This window comes from Lampris incognitus, chromosome 2, assembly GCF_029633865.1.
Source record: "Lampris incognitus isolate fLamInc1 chromosome 2, fLamInc1.hap2, whole genome shotgun sequence".
NCBI classification, from domain to species: Eukaryota; Metazoa; Chordata; class Actinopteri; order Lampriformes; family Lampridae; genus Lampris; species Lampris incognitus.
Window position 1 is genome coordinate 139,637,674 of NC_079212.1, and position 18,365 is coordinate 139,656,038.

Below are 18,365 nucleotides of genomic sequence, written 5' to 3' on the forward strand. Positions count from 1 at the left end.
CTGTCCGATTGGGCCGACGTTAGCTGCTAAAAAACACAAGATAGAGGCGTCTGGGTGATGTGGCGGTCTATTCTGTTGCCTACCAACATGGGGATCGCTAGTTCGAATCCCCGTGTTACCTCCGGCTTGGTCGGGCGTCCCTACAAACACAATTGGGCCTGGTGGGAAGCCGGATGTGGGTATGTGTCCTGGTCGCTGCACTAGTGCCTCCTCTGGTCGGTCGGGGCGCCTGTTCGGGGGGGGGCTGGGGGGAATAGCATGATCCTCCCACGTGCTACGTCCCCCCTGGTGAAACTCTTCACTGTCAGGTGGAAGGAAGCGGCTGGCGACTCCACATCTATCGGAGGAGGCGTGTGGTAGTCTGCAGAACTCAACTTTAAAGCTTCAATCTGGGTCTTTTCTACACTGCTAAATCATGTTATCCATCTGGGCCATGGAGCCAGGGTACAGAATACTAACTGGCATCTTTACCATGGCTGGAGACATTCTCCATATACCACCGGTGAAATATTTGACCGGGTAGGATGGACACTGGCGCAGCGGAAAACACGTTCCTACTCAAACAGGAAACGGGCTTGAAATGTGACGCCGATGTGGCGGATGTTTCCGTTTCGGACAGCTCATCTACCAATCCTACAATCAGCCATCATCGGCGGTCACTCGGGGTTGAGTATGACTGTCCTGAGGACCCCTACGCTTGACAGCTTTTCCCGTGGAGTGGCCGATGTGCCTGCAGCCACCACACGGTCCTTGGCAGGGGGTGGCCAGAGTCCACTGGCATGGAGAACCAAGACGATTGGGGACCCCCCTCTGTTGCAGCCTTCATCCGTCTTCACTGCCGTTGTGACCTGGAGACATCTTCCGCCAGTTCCGCCGTTGAGGTCTTTCCTGGCTCGCACTTCGTCTGGAACCTCCCCCTTGACCTATCCGCCTTGGGTGACCCTACCAGGAGCCAAGCTCCGGACAGCACAGCTCTTGGGGCTCATTAGTACACGCGAGCTTCCCCACCACAGCAAGGTGGCGATCCAGGAGAAGAATTAGGTTAAATTGCCTGTATTGGCTTTGGTCCGGGGGGGGGGGGGTGGCGTTTACTGCTCGGCCGACAGCACATAAGCGATGATGGCCGCTGCACTTTGTTTGTGGTTCTCACTGCCAGAGGGAGGAACAGATTGTGGGAAATGGTGGATTTCATCTTGTAACATGGAAGGGGTGAATCAGATAAAGGGCAAATGTTTTTCATCTCGCTGTATAATTAGCCCTCTGACTCCAGTAGAAGTTGATCGACATCATTTCTGGCAGATGACTGAGGAGGGTTGCAAATGGTTCTTATTGGCTTTAGTTGCCCTCTTCTTCCCTTTTGTTGCCCTCTTCTTCCCTGTAAACAGCCGCGTATTCTCGGAAAAGGACGATCATTTTGGGATTATTGCGTTGGGATGGGGGGGGGGGGTAATTATTCCCGGAATTAGCAACCCCCTTGTGTGTTATAGGAGGGAAATTGATATTTTTGACAAAAAGTTTTATCCGGCTGAGGTCAGTCAGCTCCAGTCATTTGCATTTTGGACCAAGTTTTTTTTTTTTTTTTGTATTGGTGAACTTCTGTACCCTTCATACCAGAGAGGTCAAAAGTTCTACCTCCACAACAACCCGACTGCAGATGTCGCGTCAGTTTGCCAAAGGGGCCCATTCATATCCAGCACCCAGCAGACGAGATGTACTAGGATCTGGATAGTTCATGTACTAAATGGCCACTGAAAAGACGACCCCACCCTAAGTCAATTTATCTTATCCGGTATACACGTAAACGACTTAGCTAGTCCAACATAAACAGACATGGACCACGGGAAGACTTCGCTTTCTTGCTCCGTGTGCTTTTGTCAGAGGGGCGGCTGCATGTTGGCCGGGACTGCATGTGTCCTGTCACCCAGGCAACAATGGCTCTATAAATAGCGGGAGGCCCGATGTAATTCAGTCATTTCCGCCACAGCCCATAATTCCCCCACTTGTAAAGAGAGGTATCTGAAGCCCTCCACTGTAACCGGGAGCGAGCCCTGTCACTGGCCAGAGTCCCTGAGGTTGGGATGTATGTAGTAACCTATGGGGCCACGTGAAGGAAGAATAAACGGAGAGTTGTCTAATTGGAAAATCACTGTTTTATTTATTTTTATTGAAATCATTTTTTTCTTGGTCTGGGTGTGCATGCTACTGTGCAGACATGTTGTGGCAGTGCGCAGCCCTGTGCACATGCATGCATGCATGCATGTGCACAGGGCTGTTGTCGTGCGCATGCAATCTAACAAGATGCAATATGCAATGTGAGATGTGATTCCAAGGGTAAATGGTTTGAACTCAGCCTGACAGCGTGAACCCCTCACGGTTCGTGCACCATTATTTTCCCAACCCGCTAAAACTGTCGGGTAAAATGAGCCTCGGCCATTTTATCTAACTGACATACCCCACTGGAAATCATCGCTCTGCAAGTTTCCGTATTTGCCGCATTTGGTCGGCTAAATCAAAGCAGTAAATGCTATCCCTAAATAGACTTTATGATCATTTTGCAGAGCTATAGTCACAATATATTCAGCATGGAGAAACAGCGGTGGTGGGAGGCCCACCAGTGGCTTACATCTTTCCCAGTAGTTCATAAATACACAGCCACTGTAAACCTACATGCAGGTGGGGGAAACTGGGGGAAACCTCACAAACGTACTGTATCGATGACTTACTTCCCCATTCTTTCCTCTGATCGAGGTGTAATACATCATACGTTTAGCCTTGCATGCCAGACAAGTTACATGAAGTGATCCCAGTGACCGCACCGCAAGACACGTCTGGCCCTGCCGTCTGGCAAGAGGCTATGAATAGGATGTGTCCAAATCCTTAAAAAAAAAAGAAGGATGTGTGTTGCAATGTGATAGATTCACGAGACTCGTCTGGCCCGCAAGGCGTCCCGTGTTATCAACCTTATCCGACTCGTTCCCCCGAAAGGAAAAAATAAAACGCATCACCTTGTCGAGTCTTTAAAGAAATAGTTGGACATTTTTGAAGTCTGTCTCTCTACTTTACACTCGCCGCTCATGCAGTACAGAAGTACTAGGTTTCATTCTCACCAGGTGTCCAATCTGTCCTTCATACTGGACACCCACCTCCAGCTCGACATCTACACGTCAATGCAAATTCTCGATCCTTGTTCAGTGCAACAAAAAATAAGCTCTCATCGGCTCAGCCAGAGCTAACATGATGCTACAGCGGGCTATCATGGCGAATTTAAGTGGACATTTGGAAAATGTACATTTGTGTTTACTGATACACTACCTCATGGTGTTTGCTGTGCTGTGCTACGGTGGAGTGACTCCTGCTGGAAATCTCTTGTAGGCTGCGTCGCAGGAAGTAAAACGGCGGGGAAAGATCACAAAAGGACCGTAAGAACCACTGCAGATTTTTAAAATGGCCGCTCAGATTTGCTACGAAAGACTGCTGTAGCGAGACGTTAGCTTCGGCTGAACCGTGGAGTGAGTTTTTTTGCACTGAAAAAAGGATTATGGATTTTTTTTTTCCTCCTTTAATTGCATTGAACTGTAGAGGAACTGCATGTCCAAGGATGGAGGACTGTGATAATGAGACCCACCTCAGTTCTACATGTGGGCTGAGTATAAATAGACCCCCGGAATTCAGAACTGTTCCTTTCAGCACTCGTTTATGAAGGAGAATCCACATATTTACATTTCTGCAACAAAAAGGGACCCACTCACTTGTGCAGCACGGCAATCTCATTCTCAATGCTGTTCTCCTTGCCCTCCAGGGCTTTCTTGGGGATGCATTTGATGGCCACCAGTTTCTGGGTCCTCTTCTCCTCTGCCAGGACCACCTCAGAGAAAGCTCCCCTGAAACACAAACAACACACTTAAGGTCCATCTCTTTTGTTCCTTCGTCACTTTGCATTGACATAGATCTCTTCACACGCATTTATAATATCGGTCAGGAAACAGGAACACTTTACTTGAAATATCGTTTCCCCCAGCCCACAGCAGTGCAGCACAAAGACAAAAACACATCCAAAAACTACAAGAACACACATATCCAAACCAACACATGTACACACATATCCAAACTAAACAAAAAAAAATCCCCGTCCAGCCAGGATGACTGTCGGAACCGCCGGTCTGCATGGGCTAGCAGTTAGCTTAGCCTGCGCCGCTTCCGCGTCCCGTCAGACCGCCCTCGGTGTTTCCACCCCGAGCGCTGCTCCAGGCAGGGCCGTGGTCCCTGGGCCCACCGGACGCAGCGCACCGGGCTCCCCCAGCCGATCCAACGCCAGCTCTCCCCGCCAGACACCCTCGACACACCACCCCGCACCCCACACGACGACACCAAAAACACCACAGTCAACGCCAGGCGAGGCCTGAAGAAAGGCCAAAGACGAGATTTTGCTTTGAGGGGAACTTGGTCTTTCTTCGGTGATGCAGCGGCGGCCTCCGCGTCCATAACACCGTATTTAAACCCCAGTCGGGATGATGTCTGACTACGGGTCACACTTCAGCCTCCTCTTCAGCTCTTTCTGACTTATGTTTGTGGGATGCGAACAAATTTAGCGAGCTGGCGTGTCACCAGACACATGTTGGGTTTTTTTGTTGTACTACTTTATTATGAATTTGTCTGAGTTACAATTTACATGCCAATCTTTTACTTTTTGCTCAACTTCTTCCTCGTTTTCAAAACAGCACAGAGGGAAAGAATTGCGGTTCCAGCAAATAACCACAATATAAAAAAGTAGGTGTGTGTGCTGGGTGTGTGTGTGTGTGTGTTGTACAAATTGGAGTAAAAATAAAAATTGTCCACTCTTATTCCGTGTCGAGCCCATGCGAGAATTCCCGAGTGGGCAAACTGTACAGACATGCAGAATCCCCGTTCCCTTGCAGCTCCGGCCCCGCTCCCCTCGTCCTCGAGGTGACGCAGTGAAAACCACTAATGCGGCGGAGCTCAACTTTAGCCGCGCTGCGATTAATCAAAAGACATTTCGGCAGTTTCCCATGACCTATAAAAAAGGAAAGGAAGAGAGAAAAAAAAAAAGCCCACCGAGGAGCCCGATATTTCTCCAGACTGCGGGGTTTTTTGGCAAAGGTCAAGGGGGGCTTTGCAAGCTGTGCTTTAACTGTGTGCTGGCCTGACCCACCGCTAGAGAGCCACGGGCCTAAGGACCCGACTCGCCACCGCGTCCGACACAGTTTAATGTGGACATTTCTACCCGAGAGCTGGACAGGGTTGCGCCGGTTGTTCACAAATACTTTAGTTTGTGTGCAAAAGTCCAAGTTCTTAGTGTTAACCAGAGGAGGCTGGCCAGTAGAGGGCGCTGGGGCGCCGCCCTCTTCAAATATCAAGAGATGAAAATCTACTTAAACATGTTAAATATAACTTAGTTGTATAATGCAAATAATTATGAAATAAAAGTGTTTTCAGTCTGTGAGCGCCTGTCAGCGGCCATTAAATATCGGTTCAAATGGGGTTTGGTTGGTTCCTGTCTGAATACTTATACTTCCTGGGTGAGGGGCGTCGGCCAAACCATACCTTATGTAAGCCCTCGAACTTTTGGCGAGCAGGTGACCCGAGGCTGCTGTCTGATTGGTTTGTTCAGATTTTCCATGGGGCTCACAGACACTCCCACTTTTATTGGCAGCGAATTGATATCGTTTTAATGTTTTTTGACCTAATGTGATTGGGCAATTCTCGTGGCTGTCAATCATGTGCACACCCACCACCACGCCCCGTCTCTACTGTCAATCGTCCACCGTCTACGAACCCTGATAAAATCTATAGGCTACATTGTCCTTCTTAATAACTCTGTGACTTTGTGGACATTAAAGCAGCTGTCAGGTGTGCTGCGCCAAGGTAAATTGCGCCCCCCCCCCAAATTTTTTTAACACCAGCCGCCACTGGTATTAACTAATACACTGTAAACGGGCGATATTAACTAATTTGAGTTGCACGGTTCAAAATATAAGGACTGTTGTAGTTAGTAAAGGCTTAGTGATGTGTAAATCGGGTTACTAGGCAAACTTCACAGCAGCCCGCCAATCAAAACTGTTCACACATGTAAATATGGAAGTACACACCTGCCTCACAAGCCAAGGTCAGACAAAGATGTCCACAACATCATATAAATTAAGGGGAGGCGGCCTATTGCATAACATTTGCGGACATTTTTTCCCCAATTTTCAAATAATAGTCCCAAAAGGTCAAAGCGGCCATTTTTGTTTGTTGTTGTTTAAGTTAAGCTAGGTCTATTGGTGTAGTTGCTTTTTTTTGTGTGTGGAGTTTTCCCCCCAGTTGTACTTGGCCAATTACCCCACTCTTCTGAGCCGTCCCGGTCGCTGCCCCCCCCCCCCCGCCGATCCAGGCAGGGCTGCAGACTACCACATGCAGTGATTCAGTATTATCATTCATCAGCTTTCAATGATATTGAATGAAGCTGATGAAATTCAGATATTGTCATATAGCGATACACAATTTCGTTGTCCAGGTTAATGACGACGACAATCTATCACCTGAAACTTCTCACAAAACGAGGTCTGAAATATCTGGCGGGGGTGTTATTGGAAGACTAGTTTTGGTTTGATATTGTGCTTTACATTACCAAACCCTTTGATTCGGAAACATGGTATTCATGCTTATGTGAGCAGATAGCATGATATATATATATATATGTATGTATGTATGTATGTATGTATGTATATATCACCGCACTGTTGGCTGAGGATGGAAAGTGCAGATCAAATTAGGAGTTGGGGCAACAAAAGGACAAGAAAAAAAGCACCTTGGGAGGGACTGTGTTTGTGAATGGAGGGATGCTGGGGAACGGGGTGAATCATTTATTTCTCTCTCTCTCTCTCACTACCGCTCAGCAACCCCTCCTGATAATTACTGGCCATGTGGAAGGAGCCTAATACTGACAGTATGATAACAGCACAGACCAGCCACAACAAGGAGAGGACCCCTCCTGTTGGACTAACACTGTGTGTGCGTGTGTGTGTGTGTGCGCGTGTGTGTGTGTGAAAGCTTAAGAAAGTCACTTTCCAGTCCACCAGGGAGGAAATCGGAGATTTAAAAGGAAAATCCCAGCAGACACTTCTCAAATCCTTCTAAATGAAGGAGCGAGGGCTTATCGGGGCATCAGTCAGTGTCAGCAGTCGTTGCGTTTTATTGCAAGCATAACATCCCGAACAGAAGGTTTGAAAGGAGCTTTCCTGTCGTGGTGAAACCACAAAAGCTGGCTTTCACAAAGATTTTTCTGGAACATGCAAAAAGGCGAGGCAAGAGCAGAGAAAGTCGGGTATTTGTTGGACTTCGTTACAAAAGACAAATATTACATGGTTTGACTATGTTGTGTGGTTTGGAGTCAGTGGCACTGATGAGAAGACAGGAGGCGGAGCTGGAGGTGGCAGAGATGAAGATGATAAGATTTTCATTGGGAGTGATGAAGAAGGACAGGATTAGGAACGAGTATATTAGAGGGACAGCTCAGGTTGGACGGTTTGGAGACAAAGCAAGAGAGGCAAGATTGAGATGGTTTGGACATGTGTGGAGGAGAGATGCTGGGTATATTGGGAGAAGGATGCTGAATATGGAGCTGCCAGGGAAGAGGAGAAGAGGAAGGCCAAAGAGGAGGTTTATGGATGTGGTGAGGGAGGACATGCAGGTGGCTGGTGTGACAGAGGAAGATGCAGAGGACAGGAAGAAATGGAGACGGATGACCCGCTGTGGCGCCCCCTAACGGCAGCAGCTGAAAGTAGTAACAGTAGTAAACTTGCAAAAGATGATGAGGACAAATTCCGATGATTGGCCTGCTGGAAAATATAACTGGCAAAAGTTATGGTTTACATACTTTTAAAAGGACTGGGATGCATTTATGCTGTAAAACTGCAGTGCCTGATCAAAGTTTCCATTCTTAAGCTTGCAAGAGAAAAGTCTTAAAATGAGAATCAACTTATTTCCCCAAGTCGCGCCGGAGTATAAGTCGCACTCAGAAAAACAGTGTTGTGAGGAAAAACACGCAGGTCGCTGTGGTGCGTAGGTCGCAGTTGAGTCACAAGAATAAACAGCGCCATCTAGTGGCCTTAGTTGAAATGCAGGCTAGTCATCTACAATTTATTTATACAATTACATTGTATAAATCGCTTTGGAATATAAGTCGCAGGACCAGCCAGACGAGTAAAAAACAAACAAACAAAAAAAACCCCAAACAAAACAGCGTCTTATACTCCAGGAAATACGGTAATAACTTCTGGATGGGTTGGAATCATGAGATAGTAACCTTTTCTTTTCTTGTCTTAAACACAGATCCTGTACTTTGGTGCAGACTAGCATGTTCTTGCATTAAGAGATAAACTAAAAAAAAAGGCTTAACCCGAAGCCTTTGTTTAACTTTCCCAAACCACGGCAGCAAAGCCATGCCCCATGGAGGGAGAAAAGAGAATTGAGGTAAACAAGAACTTTTTTGTACAAATATGGATGCATGCTTTTGGGGAAGTTTACACAACTGTCCCCACTTACATTTCCTCTGTTTTTTGGGGTTTTTTTTCGCAACTGCAAAGTCATTCGTTGATGTGTGTATGTGTGTGTGTGTGTGAGAGAGAGAGAGAGAGACAAGAGAGAGAGAGAGAGAGAGAGAGAGAGAGAGAGAGAGAGAGAGAGAGAGAGAGAGAGAGAGAGAGAGAGAGAGAGAGAGAGAGAGAGAGAACAGCCATTCTCACTGCCTTATTTCTTCTGCACTACATAGCTGCAAAGTGTGGTCAGTAAGTGTAAGCATGCTGGGTCAGGGTTCATATGAGGCTTATAGAGCACAGAAACGGAACGACTGCTTGGCTCATTACCAAAGTCTACAGAGAACTGAGTTCATGACCTAAAGACCAGAGTGCCATTATGGCAGATTTCCTGTAAGGTTAAAAAAAAACACAGTCAACAGATGTAGTCCACAGAACGTAATTTCTGAGGCTTTGAAAATGGCCCTTCAAAAATAAGAAATAAGATAATTAATACGAGGCGTTTTTTTGCTAGTAATAAGTGAACAAAAAATATCTGCCAGCGGAACTAGTGGAAATACAAGATATTCAAGATGCACCGTCTAAAAACAAGTCCTTACAGCGCAAGGACGTTTTGCTTGTTGGGTGACTGTGTCTTATATTTGACTTGAAAAGAGACAAACATGCTTGATGAGATTTGGATTTTTTTTTTTTTTTGCAGTTACGTTACATAAACACTTAATTTAGGCGCTTATGCTCCACTATTTCCAGTAAAGTGGCTATCAGCGATTTTGACTGAGAGCCCTTGTTCTACACCCGGACAGCTGCCAGATAAGTAGATGCGCTGAGCAGAACATCTGGTCTCTGTAGCCGCCCCGGGCGCGCGGTAAACAAACAGGAAACGCCCCAGCCAATCAGGAGAGTGCTTTGCAAGCTGGCGTCTCCATTGGTCCCTACTTGCTGCCAATCAATTTGCACGCTCATGAGCTCTAAGGGCAGACGTGAGGGGGCGGATTCTTTCGCAGGACGTTTTAAAGCTATAGCTAGCTCTTTTTTAAATTTATTTCTGGTTTTCTCCCAATTTAGTGGCCAATCGATCCCTATTCTAGCTCAAACACCCACCCTCGTACTGCATGTGTTCGCCAGCTACATCTCTCCGGCCGGCAGTCTCGAAGGAGACGCCTCGCCACGTCCGTGACAAGGCGACTCCAGACCGAACCACTGCTTTTCCCCGACACACCCAGAGACGCAGTCACGTGACGAACACAAGCCGACTCCGCCCCCCTTCCCGAAGACAGCGTTGCCAATTATTGCTGCCTCATCGAGTCCGGCCATAGCCGGATCTGACGAGACCGGGGCGCGAACCCCGGTCCCCAGCGGGCAACCGCATCGACACAAAGCCGATGCTTAGACCGCTACACCACCGCGGACAAACTATAGCTAGCTCTTGCTAGCTTCCACCCAGGACGCTCCATTTTTAATAAGCCAAGCTGTTGTCTTGGAGTCTTCATCCTCAGCGGGTGAACGGCTCATAAAGCTCACCGTTGGGGACGGGACTCCGGTTTAGCAGCTCTCGGCGTCGGTAAAAAGTCACGCAGACTCCGTTTGTGTTTTTTCTTTGGTGCCGTGGTAAACTGGTCACCTTCACTACCCTGTTTTCAGATGCTCAGGACTTTTTAAATGTCACATTATGCAACCGGTTATTTTCTTGCCCGGTGCGGGATTCGATACGGGGTGTACTGCACCACAAGGCGACGTCACTAACCGCTCGGCTAAAGGGTCAGACCTGTTAGCTAGGGGCTAACGTGTCTTATTAGTAGTTTACAGTCGTCACCCTCTCCCGGAAGCGCGCCCTCGCGCTTTGTTATTCCCGCGCTCCGGAGAGACTTCCGAGGATCGGCACACTTCCGGATCCCACCTCTGCCACCAATGTAACCGGTTATTTTCTTGCCCGGTGCGGGATTCGATACGAGGTGTACTGCACCACAAGGCGACATCGCTAACCGCTCGGCTAAAGGGTCAGACCCGTTAGCTAGGGGCTAACGTGTCTTATTAGTAGTTTACACATTGTTTTGGTAAAAATGATCCAAGTGGGGCGTCCGGGTGGCGTGGCGGTCTGTCCCGTTGCCTACCAACACGGGGATCGCTGGTTCAAATCCCCGTGTTACCCCCGCCTTGGTCGGGCGTCCCTGCAGATGCAATTGGCCGTGTCTGCGGGTGGGAAACCGGACGTGGGCCATTGGTTGGACTTGTCTGCAAAACGAGGGCGGATTTTAATGATCAATAGCAGAAATTATGGTAGTAAAATCAAAGTGCCTGGTCACACTGATCTTGTGGCCTCGCAAGAAAAAAATCTTGAAACGGTGATTAGTAATTTGTGGATGGGTGGGAATCATAATGTGCTGTTATCTTTAATCAATATACAATTCTTTGTATTTTTCAGTTTTGAGCACGTCTTATTATGTTTGTTAGTGCCAGTACAAGCCGGACTAGAAAATATTAGTAAAGCGTTCCAAAAGGGGATTTAGTCAAGCCAGAATTATTTGTGTAAGCCTAAATCACAATTTAGGTTTTACAATCAATTACATTCAGTACAAAGCATGACAACGCCTATCCTTAGAGTATCGATTCAGATATAAAATGCAACTTGTTTAGTTGATTGATTGATTGATTGATTGATATATAGCAGAGTTCTTTTTTTCCCCAGAGTAAAATCTGTCATGGTTTCCAATTTTACAGCGATATCAGTAACATCACTCCCATCCAATAGTGTTAAGTAAAGTAAAGTAAAGTAAAGTAAAGTAAAGTAAAGCTAAGTAGGGGTTCAGTTCAGTTCAGGGCAAACTTTGATGTCCCCAAAGGGAAAACGGTGCTGGGCATCATGCGCTATAGAGGTATCAATAAAGACAGCTTACAATGCAGTACACTAACATACCCAAAATTTATACAATACAGGACAAAAATAGACATGAGTAAACCTGACCAACCACTAGAAAACATACTTAAAAGTATTAGCAGGCGGGCAATGTGTCCACAGTGCACTGTCAACGGGTGCTGGTGTTTCGGGCTCGAGCTGAGTTCGGGACAAATGAGGTGAATGAATTTGGGCCGATATAACCTGCACTGTTTGCATGAGCTGGTCTGATCACACTCTGCTCATATGTGTACGGCCTGTCATGAAGGATGCTGGTGGACCCCCGTGGTTATCATGCCAGCTTGTACCACACGGTCCACTTCGGCCTTTAACCGAGCTGACAAGGCTGCAAAACTAGACACGCATATCTCAGGATTCTCTCTACCACCGAGCCATAAAAACACATGCGCTTGATGCTTTCTCACCCCACCAAAGACCCCGAGCCTGAAAGCAGGAGTTTCGCAGTAGATTTTTTTAACCTCAGCATAACAGTGAATCGTGTCTGCGGACTGCTTTTTGTAAAAAAGGGCATTATTGTATTAATGAGACAAAGCTTTTCTTGACCACAACATTGTCTGTTTCTGCAGTGTTGCTACAGTAGAGAGCCCTGCATGCATTTTAACGTGAGCAGAGAGGAAACAAAGCCCCACAGAGAGACGACGTCCTAATTGTTGACATTTATAAGTACTTGGGAACCGCGTTTCGACTCCCAACTCAAGTTGGGTGTGAACCCGGATTTAACGGTCATGCGTGGACAACAAAGAGTTCACTTAGTGCGGAAGCTCAACTCCTTCATCATGTCTGTAACCCCATCTTATGTATTTTCTACCCGTTTTTTACTGAAAGTCTTTTAATTCTTTCCTCTGTTTGTTGGTTAAATGGGTTGTCTGCGAAGGACAGGAATGGACCAAACAGTAGGGTTAAGGTCTGCTCCAAGACAACCGGAGTCCAGCAGAGGGACTTGTGCTGCTCCCCCTGGGAGGAACATGTGGCCCAGGGAGCAAAAGGAATTGTTAGCCGATCCGACCACGTCCTGTCCAGTCTACTCACTGTGAGGCTCTCAGGCCGGCGCTGTAAAGCGCCCCCTAGGAGAACGGATCGCTATTCTCGGTCCTTCACTCCTTCTGCCGTCAGGCTGTTAAACGCCGAGATCAGTCGTTTTAAATAAATGCGTCGTATTGGTTTAAACCACAATACTTGGTTTGTACCTCGTCCGTTTGTCGCGTGGCTTGTGGGCCTGTGCGTTCACTGGCCGCAGAGGGGGAATGTGGCGTGCGGCGCATCTGGGAACGCTTCATATATTTATTCATCATTCTGTCCTTTTGACTTATATGAAGTTTTGCCCTTCGCCTGTGTGAGTCTGCATGCAGGTGGCAGTGTGCCTCTCTTGCCCGTGTGCTGACCCGTCTGTTGTCTCCGACATGGTGATGATTGCCGCTTTTCTGGGAGTTTGCGAAGTTGTCCAAATCTGAATCGGATAAATCCTGCATAATCTATCCTGTAGATCTGAAAATAAACGAGACGTTCTCGCAGCTTTGCAAAGACTCCATAGGCTTCGAGCTCTCATCTCTCCGTGAACACCCCCCCCCCCCAAAAGAATGGCCTTTTTCAGTTTTCAGTCAGAAATCTGACCCCCGGGGGAGGTCGCCGTAGTTCACATTCCTTCGTAGGATGTGGAGCACATTTTTAGGACAGTCTCCGCGCCCCCCCCCTCCCCCCTTGAGAGACCGAGGGGCTGTGTTATTCACGACATTTGTCCGCGGTGGAGATCCCTAATCTGTGGATCATTTCCCGAGCAGGCGTTTTCTTGGATCTACGCCGCAGCAGGAGAGAGTCGTGATTTGAAGCTCAAAACGCGGCCCGCATTTTCTTTCACGCGACCCGAAGCCTTTCGAGTCCCTGTCAGTTTTGAATCTTGGCCGGCGATCAAATCTGCGCTTCACGAGTTGCGTCGTGCTGAGTCGCCGATATTTAACAGGTCGAACCGGCGCCTCCTTTAGGGTCAACGGCCACCGATAAACAATGGCTCCCGGCGGTATTCGCGCCACGGGCCGGCGAAGAAGTGAGTGCCGAGGGTGGCGATAATAACGAGATAAACGAGCTCGGTTGGCCATCCTACTCCCAGAGGGCAGCGGGCAGAGGGTTAGTTCTCCAATTAATGGGCTCTAATCTGACACTTGGCCGGATCAATGTAATCAATTATGTCTAGTAGGACGGATGAGGAGGAGAGTAAGCCGTGTGTGTGGGGGAGGAGGCCAAAAGGATGGGGGAGAAAGAGAATTACCGCTTTAGGATTTATGATCAAGCAGACACGGTTTAAGGTTTACGACTGCACGCGGGCCGGTAGGGCTGATGAGGAACATGCTTCCGCACTTAAGCCACTTGAGCGTCCTCCGTCTCACACCGCGAGCATGCAGTTACGCTCTCAGCCAAGAACATCGGCTTGGACTGAACAATAAAAGCCGAAACACATGTTATCACAAGCAAGCGATGACATTTAATGAGCTTCAGCTGTTCAAAAAATAATAATAATAAAAAAAAAATCCCCTCTCCTTCCTCTCCTCAAATTATTACATTTTGTAGGTCATTTGCGGAAGAAAAACATCTGGCGGAGCGCTGCGCCCATTACGGAGGTGTGAGGTGGAGCGAAAGCGGCGCCGGGTAGGAGCGGCTCGAGGAGCACGCAGCTTCTCCTCGGCGGGCCGTCGGGTAAACACCCGGGTTTTACTGAGCGGTTCCTGTCTCTTAACAGGATATTCTTATCGTCACCATGGGACTCGTGTCTGGGAAGCAGACACAAACACTGCGGCGCTGCACGACTATTAGCTCGCTAAGTCCTCAATAAACCAACACTAACTGCCACTGTCCAAACAGGAGGCCGTCTTCTCACGGCTTTACTGTGCAAACATGGCTTTAAATTTAGACAGGCAGCAAAGATAAAAAAGGGCTTGGAGGTTTAACAGGGTAAATATTTACATGCCAATGGACTGGCAAGTATTCTCGTGATTGACTTCACTCTATTGCACTGCGGATCTTTAAGACGGGGCCGTTTTTATCCCGTCCCGAGCAAGAGACTCAAAGCCGCTTTCAGGTTTTCACCGTTTGAAACGCAAACGCGGGCTGGTACACAACAGCCGTTTGTGTTTTCTGTAACTTACAACACAAATAGTTTGTTGTTGGGCGACCAAGAGACATCTCCTCTCGGCAGCCCGGCAGGTGAGCGGACCCCAGAGCTGGGCGATATGTGGGAATGATATCAGTATTAGGGCTGCAACTAACGATTATGTTCATCGCTGATTAATCTGTCAGTCATTTCTTTTTGATTAATCCTCTAGTCCATTAAAAAGTCAGAAATACTGATGAAGGCCCATCTTAAGTTTCCAGAGTCCACCGGCGGCCCCGGCGGCCCAGTGGTTAGCGCTGTCGCCTCACAGAAAGAAGGTCCTGGGTTCGAACCCCGGGGTCGTCCAACCTCGGGGGGGGGGGTCATCCCCGGTCGTCCTCTGTGTGGAGTTTGCATGTTCTCCCCCGTGTCTGCGGTGGGCTTTCTCCGGGTGCTCCGGTTTCCCCCGCCGTCAGAAAGACATGCATGTTAGGGTTAGTACTCCTGCCTGTGCCCCTGAGCAAGGCAATGGGAAGAAGAACCGGAGCTGGTCCCCGGGTGCTGCACGGCGGCTGCCCACTGCTCCTAGCGACACAGCTAGGATGGGTTAAAAATGCAGAGCAGAATTTCCCCACGGGGATTAATATAGTAGTAAAAAAAAGAAAAAGAAAAAGGGGCGTCTTAAAACTGTTTACTTAGTCTGACCAGCAGCCCACAAAAACAAAACAAACCTCGAGTATTAATTTAATAATGATATATTTAGAGGAATGAAAGCTGCAAACAACAGATATCATCTTTACTTGATGCACGACCAAAGCGATTAATCGACCGCCAAAGTTACGATCCATTATCAAAGAAGGTTGAGTCAGTTCATCTGGATACAATGTTTATCGACAGTCATAAACATTGTATCCACATGAACTGATTCAACCCTCTTTGATTTTCTTACCTGGATTATTCAGTATGCATCAAGACGTTGCAATTAAGTGATTAATTAATTTTCTGTCAATTGACTGACGGATTAATCGACCAATCGTTTCGGCACTAATCAATATCCTGATATGAGACTGGATTGTGATTGATGTTTCAGTTTTTGTAACATGGTGATATGACTTACATGTTGTCATTTCCTGGTCTTGAAGGCTGCAGTGAACAACGGGTGTGTCTACCTCTTGGTCGGCAAACCATCTGTACTACTAATGACCGTTTCTCTTCATGCTCTTGTGTGTAAATATGGTCACATTACCAATACCGAGGTATTCGGTCCAAAACATGAAGGCATTTGTTTTTGTCCTCATCAGCGAGCCTCAACCGACCCCTGTTTGACAAACACAGAATGACCTTTGCAACCAGCAAGACTGGCTCAAGTTTTTGTGAGGAGGTCGACGGCCGACACACAACCCACCCTTTTAAAGGTGAGTACAGCTCACCTTTACATTGTCCAGCTATTCATCCATTAGCCAAACCGCTTATCCTGCTCTCAGGGTCGTGGGGATGCTGGAGCCTATCCCAGCAGTCATTGGGCGGCAGGCGGGGGACACCCTGGACAGGCTGCCAGGCCATCGCAGGGCCCGCCCACACACACACACACACACACACACACACACACACACACACACCTAGGGACAGTTTAGCACAGCCAATTCACCTGACCTACATGTCTTTGGACTGTGGGAGGAAACAAAAGGTTGGACGAGGCGACCGAACTAACCACTCCACCTGCCTTAAACCTCCCGGTTGTTTACTTTGTGTCGTCGCCGCTGAATCTCTCTGCATCTGCATGTCTCTGCCACCGCAGCGTCTTCGTTTCTTAAAATAAAGACTTGGTGTTACTTGGTTTCCACCGCGACAAGAAACCCTTTTTTCTGCCTGCGTTGGTGTTCTGTGTGTGTGTGTGTGTGTGTGTCAAAGCAGTTGGAAAGACGGGAACGCACACACACACACCGGGCTGAGTGCCTGCATGCTCCCTCACCTACACAACACCCCGGCACGTAACGCAGATTCAAGGATTCACGTATAGACACGAACTGAGAGGCGTTGTTGATAAGAACAGCCGAGCCTTAAATGACTCCAATGTCTTCACGCGCGCTCAATAGTCTTCTTCAGTCAATGGCGTTTCCTAAGAAAGAGATGAAGACCGATAACACCGATGGCGGTCTGGCGGCGGCCTCGCCGAGCGTTGACTGTGTTTTTGGTGTCGTCGTGTGGAGTGCGGGGAGGTGTGTCGAAGGTGTCTGGCTGGGAGAGCTGGCGTTGGATCGGCCGGGGGAGCCTGGTCTGCTGCATCCGGTGGGCCCAGGGACCACGGCCCTGCCTGGAGCTGGGTCCAAGGAGGAAGCACCGACGGCGGTCTGACAGGACGCAGAAGCAGGGCAGGCTAAGCTAACTGCTAGCCCATGCAGACCGGCAGTTCCAACTCTCATCCTGGCATTCGCTCTCTTGGACAGTGAAATTATCATTATTATTATTATTTTATATGTTGGCTGTATGGGTTTTTGTACTTTTTGTGGTAAATCATAACGTCACCAGTAACCATAATCTTAATGGTGACGGCTTTCCTGCAGCACCAACACGGTATCCTCACAAGCAGGGCCTGCAACTTCTCACGCGGCCTTCTGCAGAGCCACCCAAGGTGAGCCTGCCAGTGTCGGCGCAACCGCTTTGAATCTGGCCCTTTGAGAGAGCCAATAAATCTGTAAATCTATAAAACTAAACTACCTTGAGCTTTGAGCACTCACGCTACCTGACCCGCTTGATAGGTTTGGTCGAGGAGGTGTGGAAACAGATGACAAAATGGCCAACTGTGAAACAGAGAGAGATACACAGAGAAGGACCATCTGGTCTAATCTGAGCTCTGAGGTACCCAACTGTGAATCTGGGCCTGAAACAGAAAAGAGGACCATATTTGCTCTGTGGGCGATTCATATCAACCCAGCTGGCGAACCAAACCGGATTCTCCGTCTTAGTCCAGCAGGTAGCTCCTGACGTAACTACTTACAGACAAAATCTAGATACGGGACTTGGTTAGGGTAGGCTGGGACAAACGGACAACGCTGCACTGTAAAAAAAAAAGAAGAAGCGAATTGAGGCTAACAAACTAATTCTCTCGATGATGCAAAGTGATTAAGTTGAAGTTTCAGCGAGACCTGAGGACAATGTGCCGAAGCACCCCGTATCCAGCGCTATTTTTAAAACACTGACCTGGAAAAGTTCTGCAGTGTGACGACAGAGAGAAATCTTCTAGCGTTGCCATGCCTTTTCAGTTCGGCCTGCCTCTTCAAAATCCCCTGGCAGGACCCGATGCTAATGGGCCGGTACATTAGACTACACGCCGGCAGTGTACTCCGTCCATTAGCCAATGACCAAACTGATGTGATGGATATGGGAAAACTAATCAGACACCTCTGAGAAACGTTATTTCCCGGTGTGACGTTATTTTTAGCGACGGGAATGCTATGGCGGCTCAAGTGTTGCTCCTTTCTTCTGAAGCCGAGGGCACCTGCTGCCATGGTGAAGACGTGGCGTCTTGCCCCTCTCCCCTCCATCTCTGATTTACCACACCGACACTTTTCTGTACATTCCTTACTTCTCTTCTCTTACTATCTGCTCGGTAAATACGATAACAGCTAGTGATGCACACACAAGTATAGTCTTGCACTGGACTGTGAACTGGTAAACCTGTAAACAACTGCACACCAGTGGCGGCTGCTGCTAAAAAAAAATTTTGGGGGGGGGGGCACCATTTACCTTGGCGCAGCACACCTGACAGCTGCTTTAATGTCCACAAAGTCACGGAGTTATTCAGAAGGACAATGTAGCCTATAGATTTTATCAG

The 18,365-nt window shown here is 48.1% G+C and overlaps 1 protein-coding gene across 1 annotated transcript in view; it reads right to left on the reverse strand.

Annotated features, from left to right (window-relative positions):
- LOC130107198 (calcium/calmodulin-dependent protein kinase type 1-like) overlaps window positions 1-18,365 on the reverse strand; it is an 86,470-nt gene that overhangs the window by 24,489 nt on the left and 43,616 nt on the right. Inside the window, exon 3 of the mRNA XM_056273667.1 lies at window positions 3,750-3,881. Coding sequence (XP_056129642.1) covers window positions 3,750-3,881 — 132 coding nt within the window. The remainder of the gene's footprint in view (window positions 1-3,749; window positions 3,882-18,365) is intronic.